General features: G+C 40.7%; 1 protein-coding gene across 4 annotated transcripts in view; it reads left to right on the top strand.

The window, feature by feature from the left end:
* The window catches only part of cdh11 (cadherin 11, type 2, OB-cadherin (osteoblast)), a 171,392-nt gene that overhangs the window by 142,605 nt on the left and 14,127 nt on the right, over positions 1 to 14,660 (top strand). For all 4 annotated transcript variants that reach the window (XM_088351128.1, XM_088351126.1, XM_088351125.1 and 1 more), the window contains 5 exons: positions 10,040 to 10,153; positions 11,373 to 11,512; positions 11,589 to 11,725; positions 14,178 to 14,299; positions 14,374 to 14,491. In XM_088351128.1, the coding sequence (XP_088207254.1) occupies positions 10,040 to 10,153; positions 11,373 to 11,512; positions 11,589 to 11,725; positions 14,178 to 14,299; positions 14,374 to 14,491 (631 nt within the window). The remainder of the gene's footprint in view (positions 1 to 10,039; positions 10,154 to 11,372; positions 11,513 to 11,588; positions 11,726 to 14,177; positions 14,300 to 14,373; positions 14,492 to 14,660) is intronic.

Genomic DNA, 14,660 nt, shown 5'->3' with positions numbered 1-14,660 from the left:
GAGTACCCTCCCTGGTACTCCATCCGGGCCAGTTGCCTTCCTGAGGTTTATGGTATTCAGCGCACGCCTAACTTCGTGCTCCTGAAATGTGAGGGAGTTGCTGCTGGTTGTTGGTGGGTGTGATGTGGCTGTTTGTGGCCTACCAGCTTCAAAGCGAGCGAAGAACTGATTAAGGTCCTCAGCTAGTGAAGCCTCAGCCTCAACAGTTGCCAGGTTGTGGCCTCTGAAGTTGGTGATGTGTTGGAGGCCCTGCCGCATCCTCCTCGGGTCATTTCCAGCGAAGAGGTGCTCGATCCTCCTTGTGTAGGCTGCTTTTGCTTCCTTGATGCCTCTCTTCAGGTCAGCCCTGGCCACCCCGTAAAGAGCCTTGTCTCCAGACCTGAAGGCGGTGTTGCGGTGTTTGAGGAGGGTGCGCACCTCGCTGGACATCCAGGGTTTTTGATTTGGGTAGTTTTTGATTTTTTTATATACTGTGACTTCATCCGTGCAGTAACGGATGTAGGATTAAACAGTGTCAGTGAATTTCCGGAGGTCATGGTGTTCAAATACCTCCCAGCAAGTTTGATCAAAACAGTCCTGCAGCTTGGAGAGGGCTTCCTCAGGCCACGTTTGTATTGTCCTCGTTACAGGTTTTGTTTTCCTTCGGATGGGGGTGTATGAGGGGGTAAGGGATAGGCATGGGTGATCCGAATTTACTAGGTGGGGGAGGGGGGAAGCTTTGTATGCGTTTTTGAGGTTGCTGTAAACGCGGTCCAAAGTTTTTTCACCCCTTGTTGCACAGTTCACATGTTGATAGAATTTTGGAAGAACAGTCCTTAAACATGCCTTATTAAAGTCGCCAGCGATAATGAAAGCTCCGTCGGGGTGTGCAAGCTGTTGAATGTTTATGGCAGCGAGTAGAAGGTTTAGCGCTGTGCTAGCGTTAGCATCCGGAGGAATGTAAACAGCTATCACAATGAGCACAGTTAGCTCTCGCGGTATATAGAATGGTCTACACGATACCGCCAGAAACTCTAGATCGGGCGAGCAGTGTGCATCAATGATTCTGCTGTTATTGCACCACGCATTATGTACGTAAATGCATAGTCCCCCACCTCTTTTTTTGCCGGAGTCTTCGTTGCGGTCGTATCGGTGTAGCGTGCGTCCTGCTAGCTGAACTGCAGCGTCGGGGATCCGCGGGTCAAGCCATGACTCCGTAATCACAAAAATGTTGCTATTCCGTACGAAGTTGTTGGTAGCTATCCGCAGCTCAAGCTCACTGATTTTGTGTACGATGGATCTGGCGTTGGTCAGGAAGATACTCGGAAGCGCTTGTCGGTGTGGTCGTCTTTTTAGCTTCTTCGCTAGGCCTCCCCGAGAGCCTCGTTTTTGTTTACGTTCCCTCCGCCGTCTCCGTCGCTTGTTGGGCGGGTAGGTAACCCAGGGAGATCCCGGTGGTCTTCGTATGTCCTTTGGGATGTTGTTGTTGGTGTTGTAATCGTGAAATGAGTCGAAATCTAATCTTAGACCCAGGTTAATAAGTTCCTGGCGACTTAAGGTGATAGTTGCCAAACAGGTATTTATCAAAGAAAAGAAGAGAGATAAAAGAACACTTAAAAGTAGTAGAGTTGTTACGTAGCCCAGGCATAGAAATAGGACAGACCTGCAGCTTCGCTAATGCTCACTCTCCAGATGCTGCCTCAGTCTCTTTCAGGACTTGATAATAATCCATGAAACACCCGGTGGTGATCAGCTTTTTATTGTGGTCTTCTGACTTTCTGCAGAGTCCGATTTAAATGATTAATGTGATTTCATTGTAACGAGCCACTAAAACACTAGTTGTCGCCGTGATTCACAGTTGTTTTTGGTGACACATTGGCTTGTGTGTCTGCCCTGCCGTTTGACTGACAGCATACACCATCCTATCACGGTCGTGCACAAGGACAGTCACGGGCTCCACACACAAAAACCCCTCCTTAACCTGCCCCCATTGTTGAATTTGCCGTCAATATTCAATATCAATGACAAAAAAGACAATTCCATTCAATTTAAAATCTGGGAAATGGTGAGCCAGCGATAACCGAAGCACAACGTTACGAGGGGTCTTTGTATTTTTTGACAAATAAGTAGCAAGGATGATGCTTGAATGCCCAATAGAATTGCAGACATAGAATGAAAGAAAGAAAAATTAGGATTTTGAAAATAACTTTTGAGGTCTGAATCTTCACCACATACTTGACACATATAACTGCACTTCCAATAAACATAGAACAGGGGGGAAAAAAACACAAAGCTAGATGGCCAGTGTGGAAAATCTTTTTATCTGGGAGTGGTGGTCTATACCTGTTCACAGACTTTTCCGCCTTTTCTTCTCATCCGTTATCAGGAAATGACAGCTTGAATGAAAAGTAAATGAATGAATAAAACTGGGGAGTTCAAGTTCAAGCGTCATCGGGAACCTGTATGAAGCGTGGCGGGGTTGGCTGAGTGCAAACCATTTTAAGCTGGAGCGTTAACCACATCCAGGGAAGATGCATGGCTTGGCCGTTGAAAAAAGATGAAGAGTTAGACGTTCTCGTTTGGTCACCAGGGAGTTCAAATCTTTACTCCCAAAATGCCCGCAAAACACCTATGCCAAATTGAAGTTAAAATGAGGCTTGCAAAAAGGGACTATTTTTATTCTAAAATAAACTGCTTACATCAAATTGGAAAACTTCACTTGCTGCAGAAACCTAAGCGTGAAGCAAATGTTTTCCAGCAGCGTTCAGAATAAAGCTACAAAAACAGATGTGCTGCCTCTTTTTTTATTCAGTCCAGCCCAATTCATTTCAGGTAAATGAAACAGGAAAAAGACGGGAAAAAATTCCCTTTTGGACACTTGAGTCAGGACAAGACTTGTACAAGGAATCAACAACGACTAGACATCCTTGGCCGCGAAATATGGCGGCAACAACACAATCCCGACAACAATAATGTCTCCCTTTGTGCATTTTTCTTTAAGTAAACACATTTTGCCTATAAAGTTAATACTTAATAAGGGTTTGCGTTCTTATACTTGAAAAGGGAAAACAAAGTTTGCGGTTACCAACGCTATTGATATCTAACACTAATTTTAGTCCTTGGATGCAAAATTGGGGTCAAAACCCCATGAGTTGTTATTTTTCAAAATACTTGTTATTAAGTCATTTTGTAGGTATTCCTCATAAAACATGTTTATGACATGATGCCTTTTGAAGGAGTTCTGCCCAATACAGAACTACTGAGATATTTAATACGCCGGGTGGAGCTAGGCTGCCGCAATAAATGTTACTGGGGATACTTATTGTTGCCATGAAGTGATTTGGAAGTAATGACACTGGGAACGGTCTGCAAGTTAACTAAAACAAACATCTTTACTCTTCTTGACTTCCGTTAAATGCTGGTTACAAAAGAAATACGGGCAAAAAGGGGACAACATGTAGAGCAGCTTAGAGTAGCTTTGCATAGCCTAGTGGTCAAAACCTTATGCCCTACCGGGTCAGATACCTGTCTGACAAGACACAAAAATTACCCAAAGCATTTCATATGTAATCTTTTATGAACGCGCCACCATAACTCTATTCAGTTGTACTTTATGGTTAAATGTAATCATGTCCTGGAGTAGTCAACAATCAGGGGACACTGTTATTCATGATCTGTATCAAATAAGTAGCTAGAAGAATGCTGTTAAGCGTGATGTAGTAACGACAGTAGAGTTACAAGATTAGGCTCCTGTCCACGAAAACAGAGCAGAGTGTGGTTCGTTCAAGAAGCCCACTTGAATTGGTGTGGAAACACAGAATGCAGTAAAAGAAGTCCTTGTCCTGACAAACTGCAGCTGCAGGGAAGAAAATTGAACGCGGAAGTGATTGGTCAAATAAAGTAAGGTCAAGAGAGGGATAGAGAGGGAACCTACAGAGAAAAAGAAATTTAAAGTGCAGGATTGCGACTTTTTTTTTTAACTACAATTATTTTCTCAAAATTATCTTTTCTTAAATTCCATTACTGTTACATGAGTTTGATAGCGTTCATATGGACTTGGCTGGCCTGATTTTGTTTCTGCGACATTGAAACTGGAACCCGATGTATTCAACTACAGGACAATTTTGTGTGTCTGCACATTTTAACTGTCAGCAGGCGACAATCATCCCAAAAATCCATCACCCTTTACAACTCATTGCGACTCATGTAATAACCATATCAAGCCTGAGGCGATTTGAAGTGTGTGCTTGCGCAAGTGGGAGATGCTCACATTGTGAGACACACTTGGACTCAATCTGATTACAGCGTCCTGATTCTGATGTGCCGCGTCGTGATTATTGGGTCCTGATGCCTCTCCGGGGAAATCATCACCTGTTGGCCACAAGAGGCGACACATGCACACACACACACACCTGGACACTTCAAAATCAGCGTTCGGAGAAGCCTTCACTAATCTCTATCCTTCTTCTCACACACGCACCGGCATACACTTTAATCAACTATTCTCTTTCAACTGTGTCCTGACAAAAGCACTTTGTTGAATATTAATGAGAGTGTGTGCAAGTGTGTGTTTGCCACTGTGAATATCGTCATGAATGAAAGTGAGGGACCAATCCAGAGAGTGTGACCAGAGTGAAGGAAAATTAAAGAGGTTGATGACATGAGCTTCCCAGCGAGTTTGTCACTGGCATATTTTTAAGTATTGTCTGCATCTCTGTGGCTGAAAAGAGACAATTTCCCCCAAGCCATGAGCCTAAGAAACAAAATTATTGCTGACTTGAGTTGCATTTCACGCCCTGAAACTAGTTTCAGCAGAAATGCGTTTGGGAAAAAATTCAATTTTTTTGTTTTAGCTGTTAAAATAAGCTGTCTCTAGTCAAATATGTAAAAGAATCATGAAAATTAGCAGTACCGTTCTGTAAGTAAGATGGTAAATTATTTCTACCTTTTTAAAAAAGTATTGTTCTCTAATAGAAAGACTACATTTAATGAGCAATATTCTCAACCATCCTTGTTATGAAACAATTTTGCTCCTCAATGTTTTTTTTCTAAGAGAAAATCATTAAAGATGTATTTTCCTTTTAATCTGTAAGAACTGATATTTTGCAGTGTGATAACCCTTTAAGAATAGTAAATTCTAGTTACTAATTGTAAAATTGACAGTATCGCAATGATACTTTTGATAAGGCTGATATTGGAACCTTGAATATATACTTGCCTATGCATATATTTTTTTAAATCTATAATCCAATTTTTGGAATTGAAACATTTGCATTTTTTTGCCATCTGAAGACATATTTGTGACAGCAAACTGTTGAGATGAGTTTGCAATTGACACACTAACTTCGTTATCAAAATGACATACAAATATCTTATGTATTTAACGAGTCAACAAGTTCACCTGCGTTTGTCGCCCCTTCATCGGTAACGACACACAGCTCATCGAAGCAGTACAGATACTTTGCGCCACGCTGGAATGGCGATACTTAAATCCGTGATCTCTTAACTGCTGTCATCAAGCTGCTCGTTAAAATACCCAGCTAATGCGCTGAGCCACATTTGATGATGGTTGCTCGATGAGCCATGTCTGACAGTTGACTAAAAGGAGTAAGACCATCTCACAATACAGATACCCCTCGCTACTTCGCTTCTCGGTTATCGCTGGTTTACTTCTTTGCGGATTTGGAAGTGAAACGATTTTGTCTTTAATGTCATTTATATCATTATATCGTGCACTGTGTTCTGTTGGACAGCACACCGTGGTGAGAGGTTAGGGAGGGCGCTCTGTTGGGTGGGTGTGATTGCCTGTTTGCACAACTCTGATAGGCTTGTGTAAGCTTTCAGTCAAAAAGAGGGCTACCTCCGTAAACAATCTAGGGAGAATAGCAACCGCGAGCTTTTAGCAGCTCGTTACATTGAAAATAAATTCGTCAATTAAATTGGACAATGAGGAAAGTCGGAAGAAGGCAACGTATGCTTTGTGGGATTATAGGGTTCCAGAAGCAATCCAGGTGGCATCTGGGAGAAGGCAAGAACGGTGCTGCTGGCCCAGCCCACTGCTAAAGGCTAGGCTAACAACTCTTTGAAGCCACCTCTGTGAACCTTGTGTCAACGCAAGATCCATTAGCAATAAAACGAATGACTCGGCGCAACAACTCGTGGGAGACCGCTACATTCGGGACAGTCTTATTTAATCAGATATTTAATTGCCGATATGTCTCCATTCAAGGACACCCAATGCTAGTGCGCCGCTAGCTGACCACTCTCTTGATTGTTTTCTTATACTAAAAAGAGAAACCCTCCAATATTGATTTACTTTTGTGTAATGACAATAAATCAATTTTTAGATCCATAGAATTGTTATTTGGTGACAGTCATGAACTGTCAGTCACTAATGCTGTAATCTTAAGGTAGGTTTAACCCTTAAGGGGCTTTTATGAAGGTGCACAGCTACTTTGCAGACTTTCCCTTTTTGTGGATGGTTTTGGTCACTGTTAACCGTGAAAAACCAAGGGATCGCTATTCCATTATGAAATGCATTTCTTGAATAACAAATTCATTATAATGTTGTTAAAATGTTATTACCAGGTTAGTTTTTTTAAGTAGGCTTTAACAGATTGAGTCAATCACTAAAAAATAATTTTAGTTGAAAATCACAATGACCCAGCACTGGCGGACTATTTTCAGAACAGGTCCACAGGCACCTCAGCTGTCCTAAAGGAGCACCCTGGTGCCTGCAGGCACCAGATTTAAGACAGATTTTTAGTGCTGTGGAGTAGCTCTCTGGCACATTTCCAAAAATGTTTACGAATTGAAAAATTATATTTGTTTTTAAATATGGTTTCTACTGGAGGACAAGCATGACACAAACTAACGCTCACCAATGCTGTAAAAATGTGTTCCGGTAGAATAAATAAGACATTTCAACTCAGGGTGTTACTACGCAACTATGAGACTAGAGGGAAATCAGCTCCTTTGCTTGTTTTCCTCTCTCCGGTCTTTCCTGTAAGGACCGAGCAGAGCGCAAGTTCTGCCCTTTTAAAACAGCAGCATCACAATTTAATAGTGCACTCCTTAATTCAACACATAAGTCAAATTAAACGGGCAAGAGCACAATGCTGTCATAGGCGCATTTTTTGTAACTGAGTTGTTGTAATAACTAGGTGATTTCTGTTTTTTGTTAGTATATATCAGAGGTGGCGAACAATTTGGACGCAAAGAGCCGAAATTTTCAAAGAGCCACACCACGCACTGACCTGCCACGACAGACAGACACACACAAACACAAACAATTAAAAACATTATTTCCCATAACACACTCCTTACATTACAAGTATTGTTTTTGTGTTGATTTCAAGGAAAGTGTCCACCCTCAATACACACAAAAAAACTAAACATGAAACAAGGCAAAGAGCCACAGTATATAGAAAATATGATGAGATAAAGAGCCGCTTTCTTATTGGCCAAGAGCCTCATGCGGCTCTAGAGCCGTGTGTTCGCCACCCCTGGTATATATTTTGAAGGACATCTGGGGATATTATTTATGTTTTGTTGCTTAGGCCCGAGGATGGCTGCTCTTAGTATCAAAAAAGAGAGCGAGAGAGAGAGAGAGAGAGAAAATGCTGCTGTGTTTTACCCATGCACTCACTTGCTTGAAATTCACATGGAAATCAAACTTAAACTGAATTAATGTGATGTTATTTACTTTACCTTATTAAAAGGGTGCTGTTTTATTTTTTTATTAATGCATGCTGTTAAGATTTGATGGTAGTGATGATGAACCCATTTGGGAGAAGCAGACGTTGTCATAGAAAGGACGGTATTTGTTAACAAAAATCAAGACCAAAGTGCCAGACAAACAATCTGACGACTAACAACATTTCCAAACAAGAGACAAGAAACAAAAAACAAACTGACAAAGTTCAGACTAATAACAACTGAAACTGGAAATGGAAACTGCAAGGAATAAAGTAACAAACAAACCTGGCGTGGAAGTGAAAATGACTCAGAGAATGACATAAAAACTGAGCCGATAGTTTGCTAAACAAACATTTCTTTTTAAAGCGTTTAGGATGATTGGGCACAGGTGTGTGATAACTGGGCACATGTGTACCCATTTCTAAACATCAATTGGGGCCCTCTGGTTGTGGGAGGTATGCCAGAAGACACATGCTGTGTTTTATTGCCCTCTTTTTTGTTGCCCAAATAAGGGGCACGTTATGCACGTTTAATTTTTTTTTTTTTTTTATCAAAATGAAAATGATTTTAAAAATTGTATTTCTTCATTGCATTCCTTTAATTTTATCAAATAAATACTGTAATTCGATAATATTGTAATGACCTCAAAATTTGAGGATTTATCCTTCAATACTGTAGTCACGTGGTGCATCATTATCCACAGAATTCCCTGCATTAAACTAAGTAATTTTGATAGTAGGCTAATATAGCAAATATAGATAACCAGAGCATTTGTTGCATTCACTATAAGGCTTACAGTATATAACGTTTTTAATTTGTTCGGCTACAGGCCAATATGGCTCTTTCGACATTTTGGGTTGATGACCCCTGGACTAGGTGTTAAATAGTGCATCTAAGAGGGAAGACAATCTTCAAATTTTACTTTGTTTTTTTTAATGGTGAATTAATAAAATTGCATTAAATTATTGCACAACCCTGCAAAGATAAACTCGAATAAATCGCCACTGTCAAGTAAGTCAAGCTCAGCAAATTATTATTTGGTCATCCTCATGGGCAAATAATGGTACTATTTGAAATTTAGGGTGTCTTTTATGGAAGTGGTTTTCAACTGGTGAGTCGAGACCCAAAAGTGGGTTGTGGACCCTGTCTCATTGGATTGCATGGCCTTTGCTTTGCTAATAAAAGAAAAAAGATAACCGTGGGTCAAATACACTTTAAGATTTTTGCCTTAGGGTATGTTTGCCTCTTCTGATCAAGCGATGGCCCGGCCTGCTGACAAGGAGATAGAGCTCCAGCCTTTCCTAAAACGTTAAGGCTCCCACAGCTGCTGGAAAAACAGAAAGTATGTTATTATTCCGATTTCTCAGGAGAAAGGCTCGATGCGGTGTAGGATGTGTTATTTAAAGTCTTTGCCAAGACAACAGAGATGGAGAGCAGCAAAAACTGGTACTTTTGGCAACTCGCAAGAGTGTTTTATGGTTTTGCTACAATGGCTGACGACGCAGAATTTCAAACTTCCTTCGGAGTAAGTTTGCATCAGTGGAGCTAAAAAAGAAGTATGGTGAATTTTGTTTTCGGAGTTGACAAAATAAAAATAAAGGTAAATGCCTGTCAAGCACATTTTTTATAAGAAATTATTCCTCTCTAACACGAAAAAATGGTGAAATTAATATAAAGTGTTGTTTCGTAGCTGGTCTTTTAAATGTGGAGCAAAGAAAACATTGCTTTCAAAAGTATATTGTGTATTAATTAGCGCCTCGTAGTGGTAAAAAAACAATGTTGTTTTAATTACTAAGCAAAAATACCTGAACTGTCATATCAATGGGCATTTTCTCAACACTCGTGATCAAGATTTTTTTTTTTTACATGATACGATTCTCACCAGACGAAGCTGATATGATTGTCCACCATCGAAGCAAATGCTACGTTGAGTATCTGTGGTTTTTAATCTTGTGGTTTGTCGAATTCAATTTTGGTTGTACTAAACAATACAGCGAACTCTAGTGGTCAAATATTCCACAGTGTCCTTTTGTAATTGTGTTTTGCTTAGATAAGTAGGATGATTTCATTTGATAATTTTTCCTATCTTGCATTTATATTTGCTCTGAAAACAATGCAAATGAACTAAATTGTGTAATTTTATCTAAAGACAGATAAGTAACTATAGCTCTATATAAACCAGTTGAATGTGTGCCTATCATGTTAACACTGTACTACACTCTTTACCACTTAGTCAAGGGTGTTCCAACTGTAGCCTCCAGCAACAGATCCCCCTTGCTGCAGTGGTGGGGATACCAACTTATGCTTATGTGACTTAATTTTAAACTGTCAACTGATGAATACATGATTGTGTTTTCCTCAGCGAGTGGACTTTGAGACCAAAAGGTCTTACACGCTGAAGGTGGAGGGCTACAACGTGCATGTGGACCCCCAGTACCTGGCCTGGGGGCCGTACAAGGACCAAGCAACCATCAAGGTAAGTATGTGGAAGTCTTCTCAAGGAAAGGTTTCTAGGGACTGTGTGTTAGGCAAATGTTAACTGAGTTTCCATACAGAGCATGAATTAAGTTATGAGAAGTCCTTTAGGAAGTAAATCATTCCTGCTCTCACTTACAACATCATACTATATCATATATCCAACTATACTCTGATACAGTCACAGTGATAACCATGCACAAACACACTATACTCTGTCATACATACTCCTATCCCGGGTTTGGGAACCTTTTTGAACCAAAGAGCCATAAAAGCAAAATATTTTGATTGTTTATATTAGGGTGGGTAGGTTATAGGGGGAGTAAGCCATACTATATTTTAAGACAAAATTCAGCAGAACCGCAACAACCGTTCTACAGACAAAAGTGACGTTTTCACTATGTGATGATGAATTTAGATGATTTGACAACATGTATGAAATACTAAAAATACCAGAGCCCATGCGCCATAATAACAAATATACCATTTTCAACATGTCTTCCTCCCACAGTTACTTAACATTGTTGAGGCTAATTTTGACCATCGTTTTCATAGATAATTGTTTCAAAACAAGCTGCAAGTAGATGTATTATGTCACCAAAAACGGAAAACAAAAAGTTCACGGTCTATTTTAAGTCAGTGCAGTGGGCAGGTGTGAGATAGAGAAGAGCATGCTATGTGTGCAGAGATCCTTACCGCTCAACCAATCAAATTGCTCTTTGTGCTTGGCTGGCATGTTTGGGTGAATACAGTTTGTATTGGGGTTTTTTGTCATTAAGTGTCTCATTAAGTGAACATACAGTACATTATTTACACACTACAATACTCTCTCTCAGATATCACTGTACTCTCAGACAAAGACTATTATACTCTCTCGCACATGTTACTATACTGCCATACACAATACTACACTCTCTTACACATATGACTCTCACAACCTACTGTATTGCAACACAAATACAACTATAATCTCTCAGATATACTAAAAGACTCTCTCACCCATAATACTTTAATTGGAGCAACTCCAATTACAACATATACACACAGCTCATTGTGTACAAGTTGGCATTTTAGGTTCGGCTTCTCTTACTGTTCTCTTTGCAAGGTCAAAATCCATCAATATCATCTGTCCTTATTTTGAGTGTCTACTTACACTTTAAACGTATCAAGAGTTGCAAGGTCAAGTTTAGATTTACTTGACTCAACCTTTTATTTTGCAGGTATCAGTGGAAGATGCTGATGAACCACCAGTATTTGTTGCGCCCTCATATACCTTTGAGGTGGAAGAAAATGCCCCCGCTGGTACACAAGTGGGACGCGTGCACGCCAAGGACACCGACACTGCCAACAATCCTGTCAGGTACGGGAACAGAAAATTCCCATTGCACGTTTAACTGAGCCGAGGTCCTTTGGGGACTGAAATTTGGTGTACATAGGTACATGATTCCGCGTTACACGGATGTAGAGCAGTTTTTCAGCGTCAACTCTGAGGACGGCATGATCACCACAACCAAACCATTGGATCGAGAGAATCAGGAGTGGCATAACATTTCAGTGTCAGCTACTGAAATAGGTGAGACACACAGTATAACAATTCAACAGTGGCAGGCAGGGGATTTTACATCAAGGCCATCAACTCCAGTCTGCATTAGTTCAGATTCAGATTCAGATTCAGATCTACTATATTGTCATTCTAGTACATGTGATGTATTGTTCACAAATGAACCTGTTCTATGAGCTGGCTATTGAAGGTGAAATTTCCTATTTTATTTGTAAGGACTCAGGTAGGTGGAGAGGTGATTTTGGCAGACTCCCGCTCCCTCTGGTTCTCTGGGTCCACTGCAAATGGGGACTGCACAAAAAGGGGAGAGAGGGGTTTGCACAACTCGTAAAGTCTGTCTTTTGTAATGAAATCTGAATTAGACAAGACAAAAGACAAGATAAAAAGAAACTAAGAAGAACAATCACAGGTGGATAACAAAAAAAAAATCAGTGAGAGAGATACTCGGCCCAATCCCAACGTACCGACCCGGCTTAGGTCCGGGCTTAAGAACTTACATTTAGGCTGAAAGTGGTGGACAAAACATTTTCTGTTTGCGAAAGACTTGCGCCTTGTCCGACCTTTTGCTATTAAATCAATACAATACATTACCTTCTACAGCTTGTACAGTCTCTTCAAGTTTTACATCTGTTGGCACAATCGCTTTGGTGGCTTACTGCTTCCTAGCCAATAATCGTTTGGTGATGTTTCTAAAGGCCAGGAGGCTGGCATTAATACGGCAAATCCAAATCTGATTGGCTAACCCAAAATCTTTCTTAAAGACTGATTTTACGTGACACGGCCTTCAGCATCTTTTGTGAATGCCTCTGGATAGATTTCTGAGCCTAGTAACAACACATGGCTGAAATTTGGTTAAATGGTTGAATATTAAAACACACATCTAGAAGCGGCACAAACAAAAAGAAGCAATAAAAGGAAGCTTACAAACATTTTGCAATTATTAAGTATTTGTGGACAAAATATAATTAATATGATATGATTTAGAAATTCTTTAGGCCAGCAGATAAGGCATTGCAGGCCCTCACAGCAATTAAAAAAATTAACATCCACATAAACGCCAAGAAAGGCAGCTTGAGCAATGCAAAAAGACACCCCCAAGATATTACAAGTTTACCCTCTCTCATTTTGGCCCCACAACATCCCTTGTCATGCATAGACCATCATCAAAAGTCCAGCAAGCCACAAGGGGCCCCACCCTGGTATTCAGCAGCTGGCAGCTCTCGTTCTGTAAAAGCTGTGTGGTTTCCCATGGGCGCTGTCGACGCCGGACTTCCAGATGGGAACGGGCTCAAGGCCTGCAGAGTCAGGCTACACAAACCACGAACGGGGCCTGGGGAAGCTAAATAGCAGCTTTTTAATTACAGAGCACTGGAAAGTTCAAATAAGAGGGTCCAGTTGCAAGACAGAATGAACTGCATTTTCCGTTCCAAAAAAAGTATATGAATGCGCTAAAAAACTGTTGATGGGAGACTTGTTAGAAGATAATTCCTATTTATATCATACAATGTGTGCAGAGACAAAAGGAGAAAAATGCAGCAAGTGTGAATGAAAGACGAAATGAAAAAGAGAGGGAAAATTAAATCTATGGAGGATATGAAAGACCAACGGAAAGAATGGAGAAAGGAAAAGAGGACTGAACTAGATAGAAAGGGAATGAGGGGGAAAGGGAGACATGGTTTGGGAAGGTAGAGAAAAGATTACTTTGGAAAGAAGGATGTGATTAGGAAGAAGTGAGGAAAGGGGGAAGTGATGAAAGAGGAGTGATGAATATGATTGTGGAGGTAAGATATTTGGGTAAGGGAGGAAAAGGAATAAGGGATCGGGGAGCAAGGAATAAAGCTGGAAGAGGAAAGAAATGAAGAATAAAATATTGGAGAAAAAAAAGGGAAAGCAAATAATGAGGTAAGAAAGAAAAGGAGAATGCAAGGAAGTATTTAAGAAAGGAAGGAGAAGGAAAGAAGGAAGGTAGTAAGGAAAAAAACAGGATCAAGGAAAGGAAAAAGGGAACAGAGGTGTGTTTAAGGAAGGAAGAGACGATAAGAGAAAAATAATGTATTGAAAGGAAGTAAGCAGGATCTGGATGGCAAAAAGGAATCCTGGGGTGGATGGAAGGAAGGAGAAGGATGAAGAAAGAGAAATAATCTATGTAAAGCTGGACAGGAAACTGGAACATATGGTGCAAGGGTCGATGGGAAGAAAGTAGGAACGAAGAATTCAGAAAAAAATTTATCGACAAAAGGAAGCGTGCGGACCTTTCTCATTCCCTTTTTTGCAACGGTAGTCAAGTGTTACGCAACGCCTCGAAATTCTTGCGCGAGACGCGTAGGCGGCGGCAAGCATGACAGCAGCAGCGCTGAAAAACCTCGCCGATGTGTGACGTGGGAAACAAATCCCTGTGGTTTGACTGACAGGCTGCGTTGCCTGTGGATTTTTTGTGACATTGCGTCCGCTTGCGTTTGTGTAGGAGGCCACCACCAGGACACCAAAGTGCGCGTAAATATCAAAGTGAAAGACAGGAATGACAACTTGCCCGAGTTTGCTACCAACAACGAGGTCCTGATGTGTGAAAGTGTCGCGCCGGGAACGGTAGGAGGAAATCATTTGAAATCCTTACCTAGTTTCAAAAGTTTGAATTCAAAATCCTGACATTATTCTCACAGGTAATCGAAACAGTCAGCGCGGTGGACAAAGACGAGATAGCTCATCGTCAACATTTCACCTACAGATTGACGCTGGAAGTGGCCCACAACCACAACTTCTCCCTCAAAGACAACCGAGGTAAGCTACCTATGTAGCCTCCATCAAAATTTAAATTTGTCACTTGATTGCATTGTGGTCTTAGGTCTGGGCGATATGACAAAAATTTTTATCACGATAAAAAACAAATATATCAGCGGATATCAATAAAAATCACAATAATTATCGAACAATTTTATCTTTCACATTT

This window comes from Urocampus carinirostris, chromosome 13, assembly GCF_059441175.1.
Source record: "Urocampus carinirostris isolate Australia breed hairy pipefish chromosome 13, RoL_Ucar_1.0, whole genome shotgun sequence".
Lineage (NCBI taxonomy): Eukaryota > Metazoa > Chordata > Actinopteri > Syngnathiformes > Syngnathidae > Urocampus > Urocampus carinirostris.
The sequence above is the reverse complement of the archived record's forward strand: the minus strand, read 5'-3'. Positions and strand labels throughout refer to the sequence as shown.